This window comes from Montipora foliosa, chromosome 3, assembly GCF_036669935.1.
Source record: "Montipora foliosa isolate CH-2021 chromosome 3, ASM3666993v2, whole genome shotgun sequence".
In the NCBI taxonomy this organism is placed as follows: domain Eukaryota; kingdom Metazoa; phylum Cnidaria; class Anthozoa; order Scleractinia; family Acroporidae; genus Montipora; species Montipora foliosa.
In genome coordinates, this window is record NC_090871.1 from 12,774,796 (window position 1) to 12,797,295 (window position 22,500).

The window sequence follows — 22,500 nt, forward strand, 5'->3', positions numbered from 1 at the left end:
TCTATTTTATTTTTTGTCCGACTCCCGGGGAGTCGGACTCAACCTAAAGACAGAAACTGAAAAACCGTTGGTGAAACCAACAGGCCTTTTCTACACACGTGTAAATGAGCATATTTTCCTGGATAAAAACTCTCATATTTTCGAGCATCTTAGTTTTTTTAAAAATTATCAGGATAATTGTGATGTCTCTTGCTTCAAAATTATTGATAATGCTACCACTTTTTATTAACTTAAAATCAAGGAGAGTTTCCATATTGACGGTTGAAACCCAAACTCAACAAACAGATTGATCATGCCAGTTTAGCATTAGACTTTTAAACTTTTATCATTATGCCAGTTGTGTTTGCTATAATATTGTTGGTTAGTTTGAATTTACCTACTTGTAACGAACATTTAATCTACAAAGAATCGTTGTACTGATAGTTTATACTGATATATATATACGGATTGTAGAAATTTTAATGTTACACTCACTATTGCTGATGATGATGTTTGAAACATCGAAACATGTTCCTTAAACACAAAAAGTGTAGTTGCATTTTTAAAAATATTAGTAACACTTGTGCTATCAAGACCATTTACAATGGAAAAATAAAGCAAGTGAAAGAAAAAAAGTAACAAAAGCTTATTAGTTTCTTTTCTCAGCTACAAGTGCGATGAATGGCACAAATGTGTTATCTAATAACAACTCTTTGATCACATATAAAATAATCGTAGAGAAAACGTCTGTTAGAAGAAACCAAATAGCGTTGGATAACATTGGGGTTTAAAAATTTGCCTTTCCTAGGTCATGTTTCCTGTCGGGTTACCATATTGCGAATCCGTGATTATTTTTTCCCTGTCAAACCTTGCGGTACGCTTGGGATGGGAAACGGTCTTGGGAAACGGGCTTGGGAACGAGTTTGGTGATTTCGGTCCCAGGGTTTCTCCTCGCGCTAACGCGAAAAGTAAGGTCTTGGAACGACGCCGCCTGGGAACGGTTTAGTTCAAAAGTCAACTTGGTTGAGTAGCTGCTGCTTGGTTCAACGGAATTTTTAAGGCGAAATTCACGTATCTGACCCATCCTGTAATTTCATTCTTTTGTTGAGTAGGAAATTTATGAGTGCTTTCACACATTCTCGGGACCCTTTTGTACTCAGTAGGCTGTTTATTTTAAGTTTTATCCCGCTAATTTAAGAAAATGTTTCATGTTCAAATTAGATGGCTCAGCTTTGTCTCTATTGTATCCATTGAGATTCAAATCTGGCTATCTTTGACGTGTCATATTTTTCGTTTTTAGCATCTCCAAAAATGTAATTTTTATCCCCAAAAGAACTGACCCCTCATAAACTACTTTAAAAACTTTACAAAACAACTAAATGACTGTGATTGCTATAGGCTCCGAGCAAGCGCTTTTTTAGCTAAACTGGCGCTGGCGTAACGGAATACAGCCAAAGATATTTGTTCGCATATTGCCTTAATTACAAAGGCCGCTGTTTGACCATTATTTCCTTTTTTCTGGATTTGCCAGCGTGTTAAAACCGAATGGTTTTTATGTGAAAAAAAAAATTACATAATTTGATTATTATAAGTGATTCACAACCCATCTAGGGATACAAATTACAATTGTGTAGTGTACAAACGCTGGGGAAAAAGGACAAAAGCTAATTAGAGATCAATTGTTTTCATCCACCGATATGGGAGCGAAGAGGTAACGAAAAAGCTATCTATTGTTTAATTAGAATATAAAAGAGAGGATGCCTTGCAATAGCTTAAGCTTAAGCAGCTTTGGTTGTCGTCCAGGGAGGAGTTTTAGACAGTCTTTGGATGACTATCGGCCAACAGTTGGTAAGTAGCGTCTCCGTCGGGAACAAACTGAGAATTGACTCCTACGAGGAACCATTAAAGGGGAACTTTCACAAAACGTTTGAACATTTTTTCCGGGGAAAATTGAAAATAATATGGCCACTTAACGACGTCGACAGCGTAAAAATCAGCTCAGAGAATCAAGGAAATGACTGACTGAATTCTCCACAAGAGCAATTCGTGATATGGATATTGGCATCAAAATGCGAAAAATTTCTATATGTCAGTTGAAATCCATTCAGATTCTTATATAAGCCAAAAGACAAACAAATTTATGAACAGTTTATTACTGTGAGTGATTTGGAACGCGGAGAACAAACTGAAGCGATTTGAACCTTCTGATATCGTACTTCCTTGGTGCATAACATTCCATCAAGCGAAGAAATAATATTTTAAAGGTTGTCATTTGTCTCTCGTTTGCAAGAGAAAAGAAGCATTGCTTCCATTTATGAGTGCATGTCAACCAACGCAAACGACCTATTATTGTCGTTATTGTACGGTTTAGATGTTACTCAGTTGTGTTGTACATTTATCTTTTTCCAGACAAGCTACAAGCTCTCCGCCATGATTTGTCTGTGGCTGGGTGTGATTTTGCTGCAGGTGGGACATTCACTGGGTAAGTGACACAGATAAACTGGTCATTCACTTGAAAAAAACTTCTTTTTATATGTAGAACAAATTCAAAATCAGGTGTCGAAACGAGTAACTATTCGCTCTGTTCAACGCTAGCCAATTGCAATCATAGCTAACGCAAGCAAGTCGTTGTACTCGGTCCTTTAGAAAACGCAATTGGTTTTGCTTTCCGCTGTCGCCGGACGGCGAGCCACCTCTTTTGTAAATCCTCAACATGAATAAACCAAGAAAGCGAACAATCCCTGGATACCCTGCCATGTTTGCAGCATTCGGCGGCGTTCTCTGTGGGCTATTCAAAAGTTAGGCTGAGACCGAATAAAATGAAAAGTGACATAGTCACTCTGCACTGAAAGTCCGTGGCAAATGTGGACTGTTTTCAGGTTGGTTAAATTTAAGAGAAAGACACTGAATAGTTTTGGTCAATCTTAAACGAAGTAAACCAAACTGGTGAGTTTGCAGATGCATCGTAAAAATTGTCTTTTCCCAAATATTAAGTCTTGAGTTAGTACGGCTTATTCGTAATCCCACTCCAACAGCTAGTGTTTTAAATATAAAAGAAAAGTATTCACTGAAGTTGATAGCCTCATCAATGTATCGACATCTTGTGTCTCTGAGCCTTTAAAATCCATTTTCTTGATTGTCTTTGTGTTTCCTCAGTAGTACACAAGGGAGATTTGAAATACAAAAAAAGAAACAAAGAAACCACGTCCACCCTTGTCCCCCAAACAAACCCTCTTCGAATGGCGCTCTTGCCTTTTTATCAAAAACTGATCTTTTGACTGCACGTGAGAGTTGGCAATAGTTGAGTATTGTAAAATTCCTACTAAGAATAAAAACTGGTGTTCCATTTCAGCATCTTCTGGATGTGAAAACACCCCACTAGATTTAAGTCTTGTTCTGGACCAGACGAAGAGTATCGGGGCAAAAAATTATGACAAGATGTTGGAAACAGTTCGCACACTTATATCCAAGTACAACGTCGGGCCAGACGAGACTCGTATTTCTATAACTACATTCGCTGGAGAAGCGTACATTCGAGTGAGCTTAGATGACGAAGAGTATCAAAGTCAGCAAGGCTTCAACAAACTCATCGACGACATGATAAAAAAGGACAAGCTGATTTATGTCACGCGCACAGACGTAGCGTTAGAAGCAGTCGGCAAGGATGTGTTTAACACCAATAACGGAGATCGACCAGATGCACCCAATGTCATGATCTTGTTTACAGACGGTGGAACTAACAAGGACTCGAAACCGTACGACGAAGTTCTTCAGCCTCTTGTGGTTAGTCAATTTTTATGTGTCACGCAGGACTGAATTTGTCACCTGGACTCAAAATAATTAATTTGTTTGTCAATGAGCAGGACTGGCTAAGAATTCCTGCGCTTCTTTCCTCATAAACACGTGTTTTGAGTTCTGGGCTCAACAATTTAACCTTTAAAAAATGTCTATGACTGAAGTAAACAAAGTCTTGAGCTAAAGTGAATGGAATAAGGTATACTGGGGAGGGCGAAAAAGTTAAACGAATCGGGTTTTGGCTTAATCGTGTTTTCAACAACTAGGCTGTCCATAAAGCATTTCTTCGTGTGCGTCCACCGTGATTGGCCAGAGTTATGACCTCAAATGTTCTTAACAATTCCCAATTTGCCTTGACTATCCGGTTGGCCTAATTAATTCTACTATTAGCAACTTAACTTTACATAATGCCTCAGAAAACAGGGCGGTAAGAAACACCAATGATATTGGCACAGTGAGAATTAGTCTTCCATTCAAAGATCATGTGGCTACCAATGGGGTCCGTAAACAATTACGCGTTCTTGCTCATGAGATTGGTGTTACAGTACAACCAGTTTTTGTGAGCAAAAAATTGCGGCAAGATCTTAATCCCAAAGAAATTTAAGTCATCAGTTATAAATCAGCAATGTGTTGTTTATTATTTTAAATTTGATCTGTGCGATGCAGATGATCTTGGGTAAACATCCCGGCACCTTCACCAACGCATTGTTGAACACAAGAATTCGGCAGTTGATCGACATTTTTTGCAATCTCACAGATCTCACGCTAGTAAAGATGTTTTGAAAGAATACCAATACTTAAGAAAGTGCCAGAGCAAATTGATTGCTTAGTCTACGAAATGCTCTTCATTAAATTTGAATATCCAGACGTACTCCATAAGTGCCAAACTTTTTGTTTAATTTCCATTGTTCCTTTCTTTCACTATACAGCCTTATCTACTATTGTTCTTTTATTATTTATAGATTGCAATTTTCAAATTACTTTGACTTGATAATGACGTTTAGTTAACGTCGAAACGTCGTCGTTTCTTAAGGTTTTAGTAATTCTAGTATGTTTAGATGGTTTTATCGCAATTTTTAAAGTTAAATGAATTCCCATTTAAGACCACTATAATCAACGGTGAGGACATTCTCCCACTCAATAGGTATTACCATGTTTTGACTTGGTAAAATCCTTAAGCCTGGTCAGTCACAAGCGACGCATGCACAACTCGGCAAGCACAAGGATCAAAATTTTGCTCTCGTTCGCTTGCGTCGTGTAAAAACAAAATGCAGCATAAGCACAAGGACACTTGTTGCGTCTGGCCAATTAAAGCACTCGTTCTACATTCCCTACGTCTGAACTTTTGAACAAAATCTCGGTTGCTGCGGTTGATTTTGATGTTTAGTCGACGCACGTTCTTCACTAGCGTAAGCTGCTTGTGCTTGCATCGCTTGTGAAAACCAGGCTTTACTCGTTACGAAGCGTCCTTTTTTGGTCCCCTCGTATTCCTTGTAGAAAATGTTGGTACTTAATTGCTTTAGGATAAAGGTGTCCATCGAATCGCTGTTGGAATTGGAAAAAAGATAAAGTTCTCAGAACTAGAGAAAATCGCAGGAGACCGTAACCGCGTTGTTAGTGCGAAGAATTTTGCCGACCTTGCGACAAAGCTGGACAAAATCAATGAAATTACATGCAGTAAGTATGCTTTATATTTTTCTGTTCTTTAACTTCTCCAATTTTACAAGTATCCTTCATACACTCTTTTTTCACTAACTGAAGGTCTAATTTGGTAGATGAAGGTGACCTTTTTTGAAGTTGCATGTGTGGTAAACTACTGAGCTGTTCTTCAGAGTATCATGCAATAACAACCACAATCTTTTTTATTAATCCATAAATTTAGAAAGCGCCAGGATAATTATGCTTTTTGAGATCGGGAGATCAAGTAAAAATTTTTTATTTATTTATTTTTTTTGGATTACTCTTTTTTCCGAGGCTTTATAGAGAACATGAATTCAGGCTAAGATTAACCAAACTTGTAAAACATGGTGAAAGCATAAGCAGGATGAGAGTTATAAGAGCGTCTTTATTTTGCTGATTTGTTTTTTGTTGTTGTAAGTAGTAACAATGAAGGTAAAAGAAATCTACAAATATTCTAAAACTGTAGTCTATAGGAAAATGAAGTTAAATTACTTAGGGGTATTTTTTGAAATTAATCGAATGTGGCACAGAACGTATGACAAAATCGCACGGGATGTTCAGAGCAACATTTAAACAATGTATCAGGGCTGCTCACTTAAACGGCTTATTTCCTGGTTGCAATCAGTTATAGAACGAGTTTCAATCGAGTGTCGTAAAACCAAAACCAAAATAATTACTTTGACCAATCAAAAAGGACGGAGACAATCCGGTAAACCAATCAAACTCGAGGTAATTACACACAGCCGACACAAAGCGCGGGAAAATGTGCACGCGCAAGCTACGATTGGTTTTGGTTTCGCTTCTGATTGGTTGAAAAAGTGGCGCGAGAACTTTGAACCAATGACTGAGTGAAAATAATGCTAAACCAAAGCAATTCACTAATTACTTTCGACACTCAATTGAAACCCGCTCTAAAACAAAAAATTGATTCGATTTAGGTATCGATGGTGGGTACACAGCTTGGAGTGAATGGTCGAAATGTTCTGTAACTTGCGGGGGTGGTTCGCGGTGGCATTCGAGAACCTGCACCAATCCCCCACCAAAGAACAAAGGAAAAACTTGTGAGGAGCAAACTAATCTTGGACCCGCCAGGGAGTCAGAGGCTTGTAACACTCAGAAATGCGGTAAGTTCAAAAAGGAGGTGGTGCAAGTTGGAATGGTGTTAAAGAAAGCTCACCTTCCACGAAAGTGTACTGTTGGTTTGAGTAATTCCCCGAGTTAAAATAAAAGAAAAAAAAACGAAAGGAACTTTATTTTAAGTGTCTAGTCGTTCTAGCGCTGGAGCACTAATTAGGGACACTGTAAACTGAAATTAACAATTTATAACACAAATCAAGTCAAATGTTGGTTTTTGAGGACAGAGGAAACCGGAGAATCAGGAGAGAACCTCTCGGTGCAGAGTAGACCACCGACAAACTCAACCCACATATGACGCCAAGTATAAACGGAATGCATAAATGGCGGCCAAAAATGTATTTTGTTTATGCGCTAATTAGACTGACTAGCCTCGCTCTCAAGAAACATTTCTTTTGTATTTTGTCCATGCAAACGAGGCTAGTAAGTCTAATTAGCACATAAACAAAAGAATATTTTTTTGGCCGCCATTTATACATTCGGTCTATGGAAATCGAACCCGGGCCACATTGGTGGGAGGCGCATCCCCGCCCCTATCCTTGGTCTAACCATGTACTTGTTTTTCTACTCAAAGACGCTGTCAACGACTTTCCTCGTCCAAAACATAAGGAATCGCGCGACCTTTCGCTTCAGTTTGCTAATGAACTTGCCATAGTACAGTTAACCTCAATTATTTTTCGTTTTTGTACCAATCTTCAAATCTAACCACCGTTACCTCACTAAGTTGGATTTAAGGATTTATAAAAAAAAATCGCTTTTAAGGCGACATACTTTTTGTGACACAGACAAGCCTCTCCCAAAAGTATTAGAAATGTGTCTATGAGTCTATGACAAGTGATGCAGAAAAGTGTTCTTTTTAATAACATTCATTTTTGTTCAGTCGTATGTAAGGTGTGGGAAGAATTACTCATCAGCGAGCTTCGCCAGGGTGAAACAGTTTCGCCTCAGAGTGGCTAGTCATACGAACCACGCGTTCTTACTTTCAAAGGGGAAGCCTTTCACCTGTGTGTCTTCGTTCAAGGAATAAGCTTGAGGGACAGAGCGATTCCACGCCAAAGCAGTATTTATAATGGCGGCAGTAACATAATGGCTCTTGCATGCCTTTTAACAACGTACTTTTTCTTGGTCTTCGTAGGTACTGATGGCGGATATTCTAAATGGAGTGATTGGAGCTCTTGCTCAGTAACATGCGGCGGTGGTTTGATGTGGAGAAACAGACAATGTAACAATCCTATGCCAAGCGGTGATGGAAAAACTTGCAAGGAGCAAAGCCTTGGTCCTGAAAAGCAATCGAAACCTTGCAACTCCCAGAAGTGTGGTATGACCTTTTCTAGCCAAAGAGAATAAAGAAAAATCGAAATAATTAGCCCCATAAAGCACACGTGATTTTTAAAGCGACACTTAATAAAACAGCTGACATTATTGCAAACTCTTGTTTTCCTTGGTCTCAACAGTTCTTTGTCTTCCTTGTAGGTTCTGATGGAGGATACTCTAAATGGAGTGATTGGAGCTCTTGCTCAGTAACATGCGGCGGTGGTTTGATGTGGAGAAACAGACAATGTAACAATCCTAAACCAAGCGGTGATGGAAAAACTTGCAAGGAACAAAGCCTTGGTCCTGAAAAGCAATCGAAACCTTGCAACTCCCAGAAGTGTGGTATGACTTTCTCAAGCCAAAGAGAATAAACAAAATCGAAATAATTAGCCTAATTAGTCCCATAAAACACACGCCATTTTTAAAGCGGCACTTAATAAAAAAGCTGATATTGTTGCATGCTCTTGTTTTCCATGGTCTCAACAGTTCAACTTTGTTTTCGTGTAGGTACTGATGGAGGATACTCTAAATGGAGTGACTGGAGCTCTTGTTCTGTTACATGCGGCGGTGGTGTCATGTGGAGAAACAGGCAATGCAACAATCCAAAACCAAGCGGTGACGGAAAAACCTGCAGCGAACAAAGCCTGGGTCCTGACAAGCAATCCAGAGGCTGCAATTCTCAGAAATGCGGTGAGTCGCCCATAATCGGTCGACAACGAACTGCCGGTCAAAGTTTCGGAATGGATCAATGCTAATAAGATAACACTTCATGCTAAAAAGTCAAACTTTGTTATTTTTCGTCCTTACCAACGTAAGATAAACCATCCGGTCCATCCAGTTTGTGTTTGAAATTTTTTTTAACAAGCTGTCAAAGATTATAATTTTGGTACCAGAATGGCCAGTAGTTATCGGCCACATTTTTTGTCCTTGTGTAATATTCAGCTAGACGCCATTTTGGCGTTTTAAGTGGCTTCCACATAGCAAATAAATGCTCATAAATTGCGATAATCTTCCTTCTCTGAAATCGCCTGTTTTCACTTAAAAACAAAACAATAGCAAAAGGATGAAACAAGATTCTTAACAAAAGAGGATTTCTGCTGAAAATATCGAAAACAATCCAGTATTACATGTTTTCAGACCATCAGACTCACGCTTCGTGCTGGTATACGGTGGTCATAACTTAAAAACCACAACTGAGATATCCGGTGAACTTACGCAATTTTGATAAATAGATAAATACCTTTTAGTCACTGTAAACTCTTGTATAGTTTCTTTAAATGAGCGGACGCCATGTTTAATTAAATTGCCTCCATAGGTACTGATGGAGGATACTCTAAATGGAGTGACTGGAGCTCTTGTTCTGTTACATGCGGCGGTGGTGTCATGTGGAGAAAAAGGCAATGTAACAATCCTAAACCAAGTGGTGATGGAAAAACATGCAGCGAACAAAAGCTCGGACCTGGCAAGCAATCCAGAGGCTGCAATTCTCAGAAATGCGGTGAGAGCCTCCAAAAGGACTTTCACGTTATTAAGATGATAGTACATACTATAAATGAATTGAAAGGAATATAGTTAATAACGGAAACACGAAATCTTATTTTATACACATCTGAACTTGAATCATTCCACATATCTAATCGTACAAGCAACGTTAAAACAGCCCAACATTTCTACGTTGTATCTCGAGGAATATTTCCAAGCGCGGTTTTCTTAACTTTCCTCAATTAGACCCATCTAATCTCCTGTACAATTTCTCAAGGGTTTCTTTCCCCAATTTATAAGCCTCAATTTGTTGAGGCCCTCCCAGGGGTTTTAAGGGGATCAAGAGAACTTGGGGAACAAACTTAAGACTCTAAGGGGAACAAGGAAACAGGATTTTAAGGATCAAAAATTGAGAACAAGTTTGAAAGTGATTTCGGGAACAACAGAACAAGGATCACCCCTTTCCCCGGGAGAGCCTCTGTTATTAAAAGTTGGAAATACCGTCGCTTGGTCTTCTTGCTCCTTCGATTTTTAGGTGTCGATGGTAACTGGTCTCCTTGGAGCAATCCTGGTCCTTGTGACAAAACTTGTGGGGGAGGTGTAAGAGAGAGAAAGCGAACCTGTACCAATCCACCACCTTCGGGAAATGGCAAGACCTGCACAGGACCAAGCGTAAAAACAGAGAGCTGCAACACTCAGCAATGTAAGTTCCTACTTTCGCCTTTCTTTAGTACGATAGGAAACAAGTTACCTTTGTAAATTTAATTGAGATGACCAGGAAGAGGACGATGATGCGAAGAGGGAAACACTTTGAATAGTGGTGACAAATATAATGACGATAATAGTAGAGATGATGGTGTTTATACTACGATTGTTTAACATGTTTAATTTTCTATTCTCGTAGGTCCTCCTCCCCCACCTCCTCCGTGCAAGGAGCATTTGGATGTCGGAATAATTTTGGACTCCTCAAACAGTATCCAGCCAATTGATTACCGAAAAGCACTAAGTTTCTTGCAGAGTCTCGCTGACAGACTAGAGATATCTGAACGCGGTACACACATGGCCATTCTATTATACAGCTGGGAGGCTCACACCGTCTACAGGTTTGTACGATAACTCTTGAAGAGTTTTTTTGTTTCATCAGTAATGCCTCGGATACACTCAGAAAAAGTCCCAATGTTTCTAACTCAAACTTACGACCTTCCGATTACTACTTCGGATCCTCTGCGACTGAGCTATATATAAGACTCAAGAAAGTGCAATAGGCTACATTAGAGCAACGAACAAAGTTAAAAAAAAATGTATCCACTTTCTTGGAAAACAGAGTTCCGCAACTCCCGGAGATACTGTCACATATGTCGTAATGCAGACACGTGTTTGCAGAACACAGCGCAATTGAAAGGTAAGTTCTTGCCCCCGATAATGAAACAGAGACCATGAGGTAAAGTTTGATAATCATCGGAGATAAAAGAGATTTTGGTTGTTCATCAGTCTTATTCACTAACCAGCCATCATCTCACCCTGCCAGCAGAGCCTTTCTTAATTCAACGAGAAAGAAAGGACTGCAGAAATCGTTTAGATTCTTTATTGAGTTTGCGTAAGCCGTTCCTTGGAGACAATTCCAAACCCAGGCAAAGTCTCGATCGCACTTGTGGACGCCATATTGATTTTCGTACTGAAGGCTCAATTTTGACCTTCACTTTATCAAAAATGTGATGCGCGCGCTCCGTAAACCTGTTTGACCAGAGTGCAGCGACTTGAAAGACTCGACACGATTTTTGCAGAGCCTCTCTTCTTCACACTCTGGTGTGTTTTAAAGAGGCTATGCTCGCAGGGTGCCTTAATCTATAATAATTACAAAAGTCCACGTTGAGGGACATTGAATGTTTGTATTGGGTGAACCGTGACAGCGCAAATTTTCAGTAAAGAATCGTTGTTGACGTCCAGTTTCCATTGCATAACCTTGCACACTTGCCATCCTGTTTTTCCCAACACACTCGCTTATCCCTTCTCTCAACAGAAGATCTTTCTATTCCTACAAAAGCCAACTTTTTTCAATTCAATAGTAATTTATTGCTATGTTCCGTTGACACTTCTTCCTAAATCCTACTCAAATTGGCCACTTTTAGGTTCACAGATCCACAGAACGTAAACTCTGTGAAAAATAAGATTAGAAGTCTACCTCACATTCAAGGTGGAACCAGAACAGACAGAGCATTAGAACTTGCAGGCGAAGACTTCTTTGGATGGGAAGAAACTGGTGATAGACCTGATGTACCTAACGTCGTGGTTGTTCTTACGGATGGAGACACGAATGAAGGAAGCAAACCATTTTCAAAAGTACTGCCGTCTCTTGAGGTAAATCATCAATGGCACGCAATTTTTTCAATCTGCAGCTTTTGGGAAATCAATACTCTTGCATTCATTAAATTTTTGAATGGCTTCACTGACAAATCTACAATCATGGGTCGATCACAAATATCGGTATATCGGTGATGCGGTGGGCCAGCAGCTAGCAAGACAATCGTTCACCATTTTGATTATTTACTATTTTCTACCTCAGTCTTTGAATTTCCGAAATATTTTACGGTCTTTCTTCTTATAAGAACGCTAATTTTGGAGCCAAGGCTGCAGGTCCTTTTCATTTTGCGAATAAAGCTTGAAAGCGTTGTGTGGTATATTAAGTTAGTCTTCAAACGGAAAGTAACAATAACCTTGTCAATGTAAAACCATACGTATGTATTTAAGTTGATTGTCCTGTTAAACATGACTACAGGTTTGCATTTCCTTTACTCACTGAAAACAACACATGCGCAAAATAACTCTTGAAGACTTGTCAACCGACTCTCAGCCAGGATATCTTCTTAGTATAAGTTCTTAAAATCTTAATTAATCTCAGCCTGAAACGTGGCGTTCCGAGAAAAAAAAAAGTCGGATTAGTTGACTAAACATTTATACAACAAATGAGCAAATGTTGTTTTCATTGTAAAAATGTGATCTTATTGACTTTTATTTCGTACTTGTTCAAGTTTGCGAAGGTGCGACGAATTGCCATTGGAATTGGTAACGAAGTCCATGATGACGAACTTAAAGAAATTGCCGGTACAGGCGAAGATGTTATAAAAGTGCTTTCGTACGGTGAATTAATCAGCAAACTCGAGAAAATCATGGATTTGGCATGTGAAAATCAACATCCAGGCAAGTAAAACTAGACATCGTGTTTTTTCAATGTTGAAGGAAATATCTGCTATAAGCACTTATGTTATGAGTTCATATAGTTATATGGAGTGTTGATCCTAAAGGATCGTGTGGTGCTTGGGGTGTTTACGGAAGCTGCAGCAAGACTTGTGGATCCGGTTTCAAGATTCGCCAGAGGAGTTGTCCAGGAAACAGCTTGCATTTAACGAAACAGAAAGCCATCTGCAACAGTAACCTATGTCCAGGACAACGTGAGTAAAAAATTCTTCGCAAGTATTAGCCCTCGATCCATATCAGAATTCTACTAAAGAAACTCTTAGCTTAAAAAATACATTTTCCGTATTACATATATAGAAATACAATTTCCGATCCCACGGTAATATCAACCGTTGAATATAGTAAGGGCAGTAGGGCAAATTACCCCCGAATTTTGGCTTGCAATGCAAAAATTAGAAGTTAACGCGGGTCCAGATACCTTCAAACTCTACTCACTAAATGTCAGCTGAGTTTCCACCATCTCCTAAGCAGCGGAAATTCCCGTCCAGAAGTTAATATCATAACTTCGAAATGATGAAACGAGACAAATCTTTGCCTCGCGAGACTGACGTCAGAGTCAAAATATTAAAAATTGAACTGGACTCGACTACCGAATATTCAACAACACCTTTCAACTAATTGAGTCACTCAGGCCCCCTCCACACGTATGTATTTCAAATCAAGTTTGCCTGTCCACACGTATCCGAAACGTATCCGGATTCACTCTTGTATTCAGGACTCCTCAAGGAAGCAGAGGTAACAAAGCATGCGCAGTTTGGCATAATTGAAGTGTACAGTGTTCATAGCTATGTTTCACTGCACACACGTAATACTTCTTGAAATAAGTCCAAAAAGTACATGACCGCCAGGCAACTCTCGAAACGACTCTAGGGTTGATTCAGAAAACAATGGGCACAAAGAACGAAACAAAATAAACAATGGACCATAACCCTAAAAACAATAGTCCTAAAGGGATCTAATGAAATTAGAGGATGTAAAGAGCTGCGTCCTGACTGAAGAAGTAAAGAAATACTGCCATCGGAAGCCATCTTGAAAATTGATTTCACGGTAAGGAACTGGGCTTGATCTTGTTACGTCATCCCGATAAATTCCGGATTTAGCGTCCACGCGGTTACGGATTCATAGCGGATTCAAAAATGTCCACTCTGGAGAGCGTACTCAAAAAGTTCCCGATTTGCCAGCGAATTCGCCGGATAGGTGTGAACGGGGCCTCTATCGTACAAGCATGATCGAGTTCGAATCCTGTTCAAACCTGGCGTTTTTCAGGCTTTCATCTAACTGCGATGCCATTTAATGACAACTTGTTAAACGCAAAAAAGCTCACTTCCAACTTTGAAACAAGCCATCCAACATGAACACATTTCATTATCTAAGGCCACTTTCAATAATATCATATTACTGTTTTGCCTAAGCATTATTCTATTTTCTCTTTGGACCACTGTAAGTCCCAAGAGAAACTGGAAACAATGGTTATGCAAAATCTTGGAGGGCAAACAAAGAGTACCATGGTATTTTTTGAAAGTGGCAAATCATTGGACACTTTTTTTTTAATCAAAAATACCATGTATTGCCTGCTTTTAAGCGAAAACCACTGAAACGCAAGTCAAGTGAATTCCAATTTTTACTGCCTCATCTCACATGTATATCATCATAACAAATTTACAGAACCTTGCCAGGACGCTCTTTCACACTGTCCCACACTGGCGGCAGCCGGCCAATGTTGGAAACAAGCACAGGGACCTAGGTTTCAACAAACCTTTACTCTTTGGAACCGGTGCAAGAAAAGCTGCCGCAGATGTGACGGTAGGTCATTACTTAACAACAGGAAAAAAAATAACATTCCTCTTTATCACAAACGACAAACATAGTGCTGCCGAATATTCGTTTTGCTTACAATTCTTGGTTTGCATCCACGTCATGAGACGGCCATGTTGGTATGCAGAAAAATAGAAAATGGCACCACAGTTTGCATAATAATAGAGTCAAATTCCGAAAAGACATTTCAATGCATTCTTCTATACACCAACGTGACGTCAGAATAGGATGCAAACCATCAATAAGACACTAGTTTAATTTTAGCTCAGTTATTACCTCGTAGGTTCGGATACTAAGCAAAGTGAATAAAGATCGAGAGTATCATGGGGGAACTGTAGGTCTAACAACATCATTCACGTGATTCATCAAATTCAACATGGCGGCTTTGCCTCTCTTCCCAAACCAGATGGCACGGATTCCTTTTCAGTTTTCAAAATATCACCCGTACGCTGTTCTTGTGTGTTTAAACCTTCTCTGCCTAATCACGACTAAGTCAAATTTTCTCTCAAGTCTCTTGTCCTTATCTTCCTTAGAAAATTTGTCCGTAAAGACATGTCCCAGCTCCAAAATAACTAATGTCCACGAAACAAAAGAACAAAGCGAACATAACAATACCAAATTATAATTACCGAGGCCTAATCAGAATAACAATAGTTATTTTGTCCTTCGCCATTTTAGTCCGTGGTATATAAAAGTCTACCCAGACATTCGTATCTGTGTTGTTGGTCAAATCTGGGCTCAGATTGAATCCGTTTTTAATTAGGTTAAAATGGTGATCCTCATTTTACCTATTGTAGGTTGAATATGGCCTCTACCTAGTTTAAGGCGGCTCTCAATCCCCCATGCAAAAAGGGGCTTTGTTTTACGCATCTCAACACATCGTAATGCTTCGTATCATTTTATGGATTTACGTATTCATATAATTATTCATTCAGTCTCTAAATTACAACGTAATAAGCTGGAACAAAGAGAGCTGTACTATGCACTTACCGGTACTCGAACTCGGACCTCCAAGTTTATAGTCCTGTGTCTTCACCACTACGCTACAACGGCGAACATGCTCAACCCAGCACAGTTCTTTTCGTTATTTACGTTTCTATAATAAGTCAATTGATATCCACGTATAATAAAAACTAATCCTAAACTGACCATAAGTTTTCCCTATGCTTAATTTAGGCTACAGAAATAGTTTCTTCAATTCCGGCACTTCCTGAGTGCCTATTGAACCTAGGTAAAGACGGATTCAACCTGAGAACGGATTTTACTGGGAACAAACAAATTGCCAAATCACGCGTTCTCAGTGTTTGCGCGTGGTGCAGACATCTTGAAATGAGTGGACGTATACACAGTGCATCCTGGTATTTTCCCTGTCGCAGCGATCTGGAGTGGTTTCCACATCACTGCTACGATCGCTTAACTCTTTCCAGCAATAGTAACCATCATATGAAAAACAAACGCGAGACAAAATTACAGAAGTTTGCTGTTTTAATGACACAAGTATTAACCAGTCTACCTTTTGCCCATTCACATGAACCACGAAACAAAATCTCTCTAATGTTTGAGGGGTCAGTTTAATTCAAACTGAAAGAAATCGGGCAAAGTCAAATCTTCAGTCGATTCTCTCCAATTGCGTGGATTTTTACCATCACTCTTAATTTCGGGTATTTTTATTCCAGCTTATATGCTCCACGCAAGGATATCAATCATTTCGAAAACGCCATGCATTAAAACTTTAACTCAGATAACAAAGGCGGGGCCAAAATCAGCTTTGATGATCAATCGTATTATGCATATGCCTTGCATGATCACATATTGGAAAAATGTCCGTTATTCACTACACCACACAAGAGCCTCTAATATATCCAAACCAGATTTTCGCTGTGAATTAACCTCTTGAACAAAATAGGTCAAATCGTACCTAAAATCGCCTTAGTCGATAGAAATGTTTCATATATACACGTTGAGTAAGAATGTGTATTGTTTTCTTCCTTTTTGGCAACAGTTGATCCTCAGTGCCAGGACAGCGATCCTTACCAGTGCCCATGGGTGACTGCGAAGCGACCAATGCTGTGTTCTACAAACCTAAGATGTGAGTAAAGCCTTGGAAAAACAGATCTTTTCCCTATAAAATCATACGCCCAAAGGACGTCCTTTAAACTCGAAGGCGTTTGTCAGTAAACGTATGCTGGAAATATTGATAAATCCCATATTTCCTTACTTGTTCTCGCTGGTTTAGATGACATTTTGCCGCTTCTCATCTTCGTTGATATTATCCAATAACGGATACAAAACCACTTACATCAGAATTCATTTCAGAGTGCGAACGTTATTTTTTCGCTTAATAATAGCGAGGGATCATCTACGTGAAAAATAAGAATTGTAACATCTTTTTAAAATACGTCTATAAAACGAAGACGACGATAGAGAACAGATCTAGAGACATAAATCATTTATTACATCATTTCCGTTAGTCGGTTTGTTTGAAACACTTCGTGTTTATTGTTTCTAATTCTCTCTTTGTTTTCTTTCTCGCAGACAAGTGTAAAAAGAGCTGCGATACTTGCGGAGGTAAAAAAAAAATAGTGTTGATGAACTTTTTTTTTCGGCTGATTATTAAAAACTCAATCTTTCAAGTTTAGATCTAACCACGAAATCCAAGTAATTTATTTCCCTCATCGAATTTTAAAAAATGCGTGTTTTACTATCTTTGTATTCTCATGAAGCTTGACCAATCGCATAAGGTTTAAGGTTAGCTGTCCACTTTGCCATGACACCATAAATATCCAGTCAGTAAAGACTTGTCATTTTTTGTTTTGTTCCTTTGGCATTTTGAGCACAAATTATATACTGACTGCCCAAGGCTCATTAACAGTTATGCTCGTTTAAGGGTTCGTTAACGCTAAAATATTCATGCACACAAACCAATGCTGAAAGGCCGTTTCTGTCCCGTTTTTCCAGGAGGAGGTGGAAGTCCCAGTGTTGGCGGCGGAGGTGGAGGATACGGCGGCGGAGGAAGACCCGGTGGTTGGGGAGGCGGACATGGAGGCGGAGGAAGACCCGGTGGTTGGGGAGGAGGATACGGTGGCGGGGGAAGACCAGGTGGCGGGGGAAGACCCGGTGGCTGGGGACGTGGAAGAAAGTGAAGAAGTAAGTAAATGAACTGATCCTTAAGGTGAAAATTAATTAACCTCCCATCTTGATTCGTTTAATAAAAAAATACGAATATTAACCAACTTCATTTTTCAAAACGCAACCTCGTTCCCAAGACCATTCCAAAGCGTCTAGATATGACCGATCATATCGCAAATCTTTTATTAAAACATTTCAACATAAGTTGAATTAAAAAGAGAACCAGGCTACTTTCGATAGCCGTTTGTAACTCAATAACTCCGATAAACTTTCCTTGCAAGAAACTGATATCGACTTCAAACTTATCCGAAACCCATGATACCAACCACGTCGTCTACTAGTCTTACCGCTGACTTTACTCGGTACAAAACCAAATACTTTTTTCCCCGGTATAAGTTTCATAAAATTAAAATCTCTTCTTTTTTTTTCTCTAGGCCTTTGTCACATGTCTACGGAGAAAAAAGGACAATCAAGAAATCGAGAAAGTAATTGCTTCAGTGGAAGAAAAATGAAATGCACATTAAAATATTGACTCAGATATATTGACTCAAATTTAATAACTTTGTTTTCCAAAGTGAAATTGTATTGGTTGTTGATACAGATGAAATCAACGCATGCTCTATTCGTCTGCCCGATTTTTATGTTCGAACAAAATCAGTAAACTCTTCATTTTCTATCTTCGGTCTCCCTCTTAGTTGCGCAATAATTTCCTCCGTGGGGTTTTCTCTGGGTCTTCATCTCCGGTTTTGTCCAATGTTAAAAAAAATGTTTTGTTTCACTTTACTTTGTTTTAATTTCTCCTGGTTCGATTAAATGATATTTAATTACCATTGATGGGATCCCAAGATCCATCGTCACTTACGCTGCGACAATCGTAAGTCGTGTCGTAGGCCTGTCGTGAGCGTGTCGCAAGCGACAAAAATCGTACCTTGTAAATCGGCCCTTACAATAGAGAATTTTCTTCAATTGAAATTAGTCACATTCATCATCAGCCAAGTCAGGGGTTCTGTTCCTTCACTCGCCATTAGTTTCTATCTTAAGTCTTAATAACATAAGTCCTTTGTTCTTCATGTCCTCCCTAATATTCGCGATCCAGCGCTTACATGGTCTACCTCTCAGTCTCCCGGCCTCCACCTCCATTTCCCACATCTTCTTCACCTCGCCGGTTCTCCTCACCCATTCTCTGCAAATGGACATACCAACGCAACTGTGCCAACGGGACTCTGTTAGTGATAGTGTTAACCCTCAATTCTCTCCTAATATCGTCACTTTTACTGTCCCGTAGTGTCACCCACATTATGCGTCGCATATAGCATTGCTGGTCTGATCACTGTAATCCAGTAAGTTTCTTCCATTTAGACCATGCCGCGTTTATTCTTGCTCTCGCTGCTTCCTCCGACCCTCCTTCTTCACTTATGATAACGCCAAGATGCTTGAATACCTCTACTTGTTTCAGTGTTATGTTGTTACAATCCACAATCTTCAGGTTCACTCGGTTCTTGCTTTCGCCGTTACCTCTGTTTTCGAAGTGTTGACCTTTAGTCCGTATCTTGGCATCCCTTCCTGCCACCTCAGCCATTTATCATGCAGCTCTTCCTCACTCTCACCCGCCGTTGACTACGAGGTCATAAGCGAAAAGCAAATCCCACGGCACTCCCTCCTCTCCCCCCCCCCCCCCCCCTTCCTGCTGCTCAGCCCTTCACTGATGTCCAGCACCACACCAAAGACGAACGGGGTCAGGGTAGAACCTTGGTGCAGACCAACTTTGATGCTCTGACCGCCCGTGTGCTGTGCTCACAACTGTTTGTACATTCTCAAATTTTTCGTTTACAAGCCTCATTAAACCTTCTGGTACCCCTCGTTTTCAGAGGCACCAGTATACGAACGCTCTTTGAATCTAGATCCATAAAAGCGAAAAACAGATTTCGTTGTTTCTTGAGCTTTATCTCCTGCTGCACTTTGATCAGAAAGGAAGCATCTGTCGTTCCCTTGCCCTTGCTGAATCCATATTGCATTCCGTCTATCATCAAAAACTCCCTTAGTCTTTGGTCTAGTATCCTCTGCATGATCTTTAGTAGATGCTTAGTTTCATACCCATGTGGCTTCCGCACCCAAGTGGGTCTCCCTTTTATTCATAGATTATAGATTGGTACAATATCTCTCATTTGCCACTCTTCACGTATGTTCTCCTCACTCCATAAAGCTTCCAGCATGTGCTGTACTAATTGGTCAATGAAGTCCTAGTGCCTTGATAAAGTCAAGGATCACCTCTGAGCAGCCAGTAGCCTTGCTCTTTTCACCCTCTTGATTGCCAGTTTCACTTCTGTGGTGTTCATTGATTGGGCCCTCAACGGCGTCTACTTGCGGTAGCCGGGGCCCCACTCCTTCTCTACATTTAGAAGGGTGTTAAATACTCTCTCCATCTTGCTCCTATACCTGCCTCAATGATATTCCCCTCTAGACTCCTCACCATTGCCAGTTCACCGGTATCCTTCCTATTCCCTGCCCTCTGCTTGGCCACTCTGTATATAGTTGCATCTCGTTCTTTCGTATTTAGGTTGTCATAAAACTCATTTCCCGCACTCCACCTTGCCTTTCAGTGCAATCGCCTTCTTTGCTTTCTTCTTCAGTTTGCCTTCTTGTACTTCTCCTTCGTCTGATCGCTCCCTGATGCCTGCCAGACCTTAAAAAAACTCATTCATGATTCATGATCCTAGCAGCCTATCCAACGATAAAAGGTCACGTGCATGAGCTTTATATCCTGATAAAATAACCCTCATAAGTATTCTTTATATATAAAGAATACTAATAAGGCAGGGCTCGAAATAACGGCCGGTCAACGGACAATGTCCGAACTGATTTTGGAGTTGATCGGTCAACCTTTCGTCTTGCCGGTGATGTTGACCGGTCACATTTGATCGTTTTGAAAATGAAATAAATTAAAATTTCCATGCTGTTCAGTTGTTTCATTTGTAGCAAGTCGCTGTGTATTGTCAATTGCGGAACTTTGATCTGAAATCCTGGGTGAAGTGCAACAAGAACCGTTGTTGACAATGAGAGCTTCAAAGTGCTATAAGCTCTAAGCAACAACTTTTTTGGAAATATATAACGCCAGTTTTGGTTCATGGGCCCCTGTTTTAAGAGTTATTTTTTTTATATAATTTGACAGGGCAGAAACGGTACGTGACCGAGCTAAAATGAATTTGGCCGGTCATCGTTTCCGGAGACTCTCCGGAAATTATTTCGAGCCCTGGTAAGGCATAACTTGTTTTTCTGGTTTGCCTTTATTCTCCTCTCACAATGGGTCATTTCCGAGTTGCTGTTAGTCTCGGTTTCGAAGTGATTCTTGGTGCTCAACTATTGTAAGGGAAATGAGTTTGATTTGCATAAGAATACGCAACTCATTTACATTTGAATGGTTGTACACCAGGACTCGTTTTGAAACTGAGACATGCAGCAACTCGGAAATGGGCTTTTGAAACCATTTTTTTGAGTCCAGAGGGGACACGCTTTTTGTGGAATGTTTTTTAAGTCGTTCAAAAAACTCGCAACACGTGTTTTATCGGGTATACGCCTCGTGTTTTTAAACATTACTTAAAAGCTACCTTCTATAATTTTCAGCATTTTTTGCACTTCTTGTTCCACCACCGAGTCTCTTTCTTCTCTCTTCACATTATTTTATTCAAACTCTCCTCTAAAACCTTTTTCTAATAACTTGAAAACACGTCCCGTTACCTTTGTCATGAACTTGCCATTTTCTTTTAAGCACTTTTAAAGTCGAAAATGAAAACTGGACCAAACTTTAAAGAAATTTAATTACTCCCAGTTAGTGCTTGCAGTCCGGGCCCTTGGTTGACTTGGATAGGAACTTACTAGTCGAGAAATCATTGTTCTCAGCGTCGACTTTAAAACCACCCTGAATGAAAATTATATACTCTGGAAGAAGGGAATGGTTTTCTCAAGGGTATCAAAACGATCCAACAGCTTTTTAATGAAAACGGCCAATACCTAACTTTTCAAGAATTTCAAGCCAAGTACCATATTGTAAAACAAATTTTCTCCAGTTCTATCAAATCTTGAGAGCAATCCCTGTGCGTTTGAAGAACAGAGCGCGAGCCCTAGGGTACAATGCGAGCTTCAATTACGGAGAAAACTGGAAGTATTTTTTACTGAATGAAACAAGTCAAATCAATTTTGAAACATATAGGGCAAGAGACTATGATCGCCTACCTCTCGTTAAGAAACACAAATCCCCCCATGCTGGACCGGAAAGATGGGAAAGAGATATATATTTCCATAGACACTGGACAGATGCTTTTAAAATGGCTTCAAAAACATACAAAGAAAATAAGTTGAGAGAATTTCAACATAGGATAGTTTCAACATAGGATAGTTACTACAAAGAAAGAACTTTGCAGGTATGGGATAAGTACACAGTGACTGCATCTAATGTGGTGAGCCAGACTCCATAAATCACACCTTTATCGACTACGAATTTACCAAAATCTTCACATGCAAAGTCATTAATTGATTTAACACTCAGCACGGTTCCAACTTTCAACCAGATGCAAAAGAAATGCTTTTCGCCACCTTTAAGCACCCAACATAGATGAAGCCAGTGAGAAAATTCAATTACACCCTCCTTTTCATGAAATTCTATGTGTATGTGAGTAAACTAAACAACAGCTGACTTGTACTAACCGAATTTATTACTAGAATCAATTATAAATACAAAGTTGAAAATTTGTAAATTAACACCGAAAAAATACTCGTAACGTCATACTATGCTCCTTTCAAATCTTACAGACTGTTACTTTTTAATTGTATTAAAATAAGATCAGAAATCTTTTTGCCCTCCCCTCCCCGCGCTGTTAGCCGTTTGTCTGCTTTTTTATTTATTTCGTGATTTCGTGTATT

At 39.6% G+C, this 22,500-nt stretch overlaps 1 protein-coding gene across 1 annotated transcript; it reads left to right on the plus strand.

Annotated features, from left to right (window-relative positions):
• Window positions 1-2,392: 2,392 nt before the first annotated feature.
• Window positions 2,393-18,149, plus strand: LOC137994504 (coadhesin-like). Its single transcript, XM_068840088.1, has 18 exons — window positions 2,393-2,461; window positions 3,332-3,762; window positions 5,298-5,451; window positions 6,393-6,578; window positions 7,724-7,906; window positions 8,062-8,244; window positions 8,410-8,592; window positions 9,218-9,400; window positions 9,920-10,087; window positions 10,289-10,487; window positions 11,514-11,742; window positions 12,414-12,582; window positions 12,687-12,833; window positions 14,305-14,442; window positions 16,457-16,543; window positions 16,990-17,022; window positions 17,413-17,601; window positions 18,018-18,149. The coding sequence occupies exons 1-17, from the start codon at window positions 2,410-2,412 to the stop codon at window positions 17,595-17,597; spliced, it is 2,910 nt and encodes a 969-aa protein (XP_068696189.1). The 5' UTR covers window positions 2,393-2,409; the 3' UTR covers window positions 17,598-17,601; window positions 18,018-18,149.
• Window positions 18,150-22,500: the final 4,351 nt, after the last annotated feature.

Bases quoted from the DNA above. Each gene is read 5' to 3' on its own strand.
- LOC137994504 (XM_068840088.1), top strand. From the start codon at position 2,410: ATGATTTGTCTGTGGCTGGGTGTGATTTTGCTGCAGGTGGGACATTCA. The intron at 8,245-8,409 runs GTATGACTTTCT...GTTTTCGTGTAG, and splicing joins TTGCAACTCCCAGAAGTGTG to GTACTGATGGAGGATACTCT. The intron at 9,401-9,919 runs GTGAGAGCCTCC...TTCGATTTTTAG, and splicing joins CTGCAATTCTCAGAAATGCG to GTGTCGATGGTAACTGGTCT.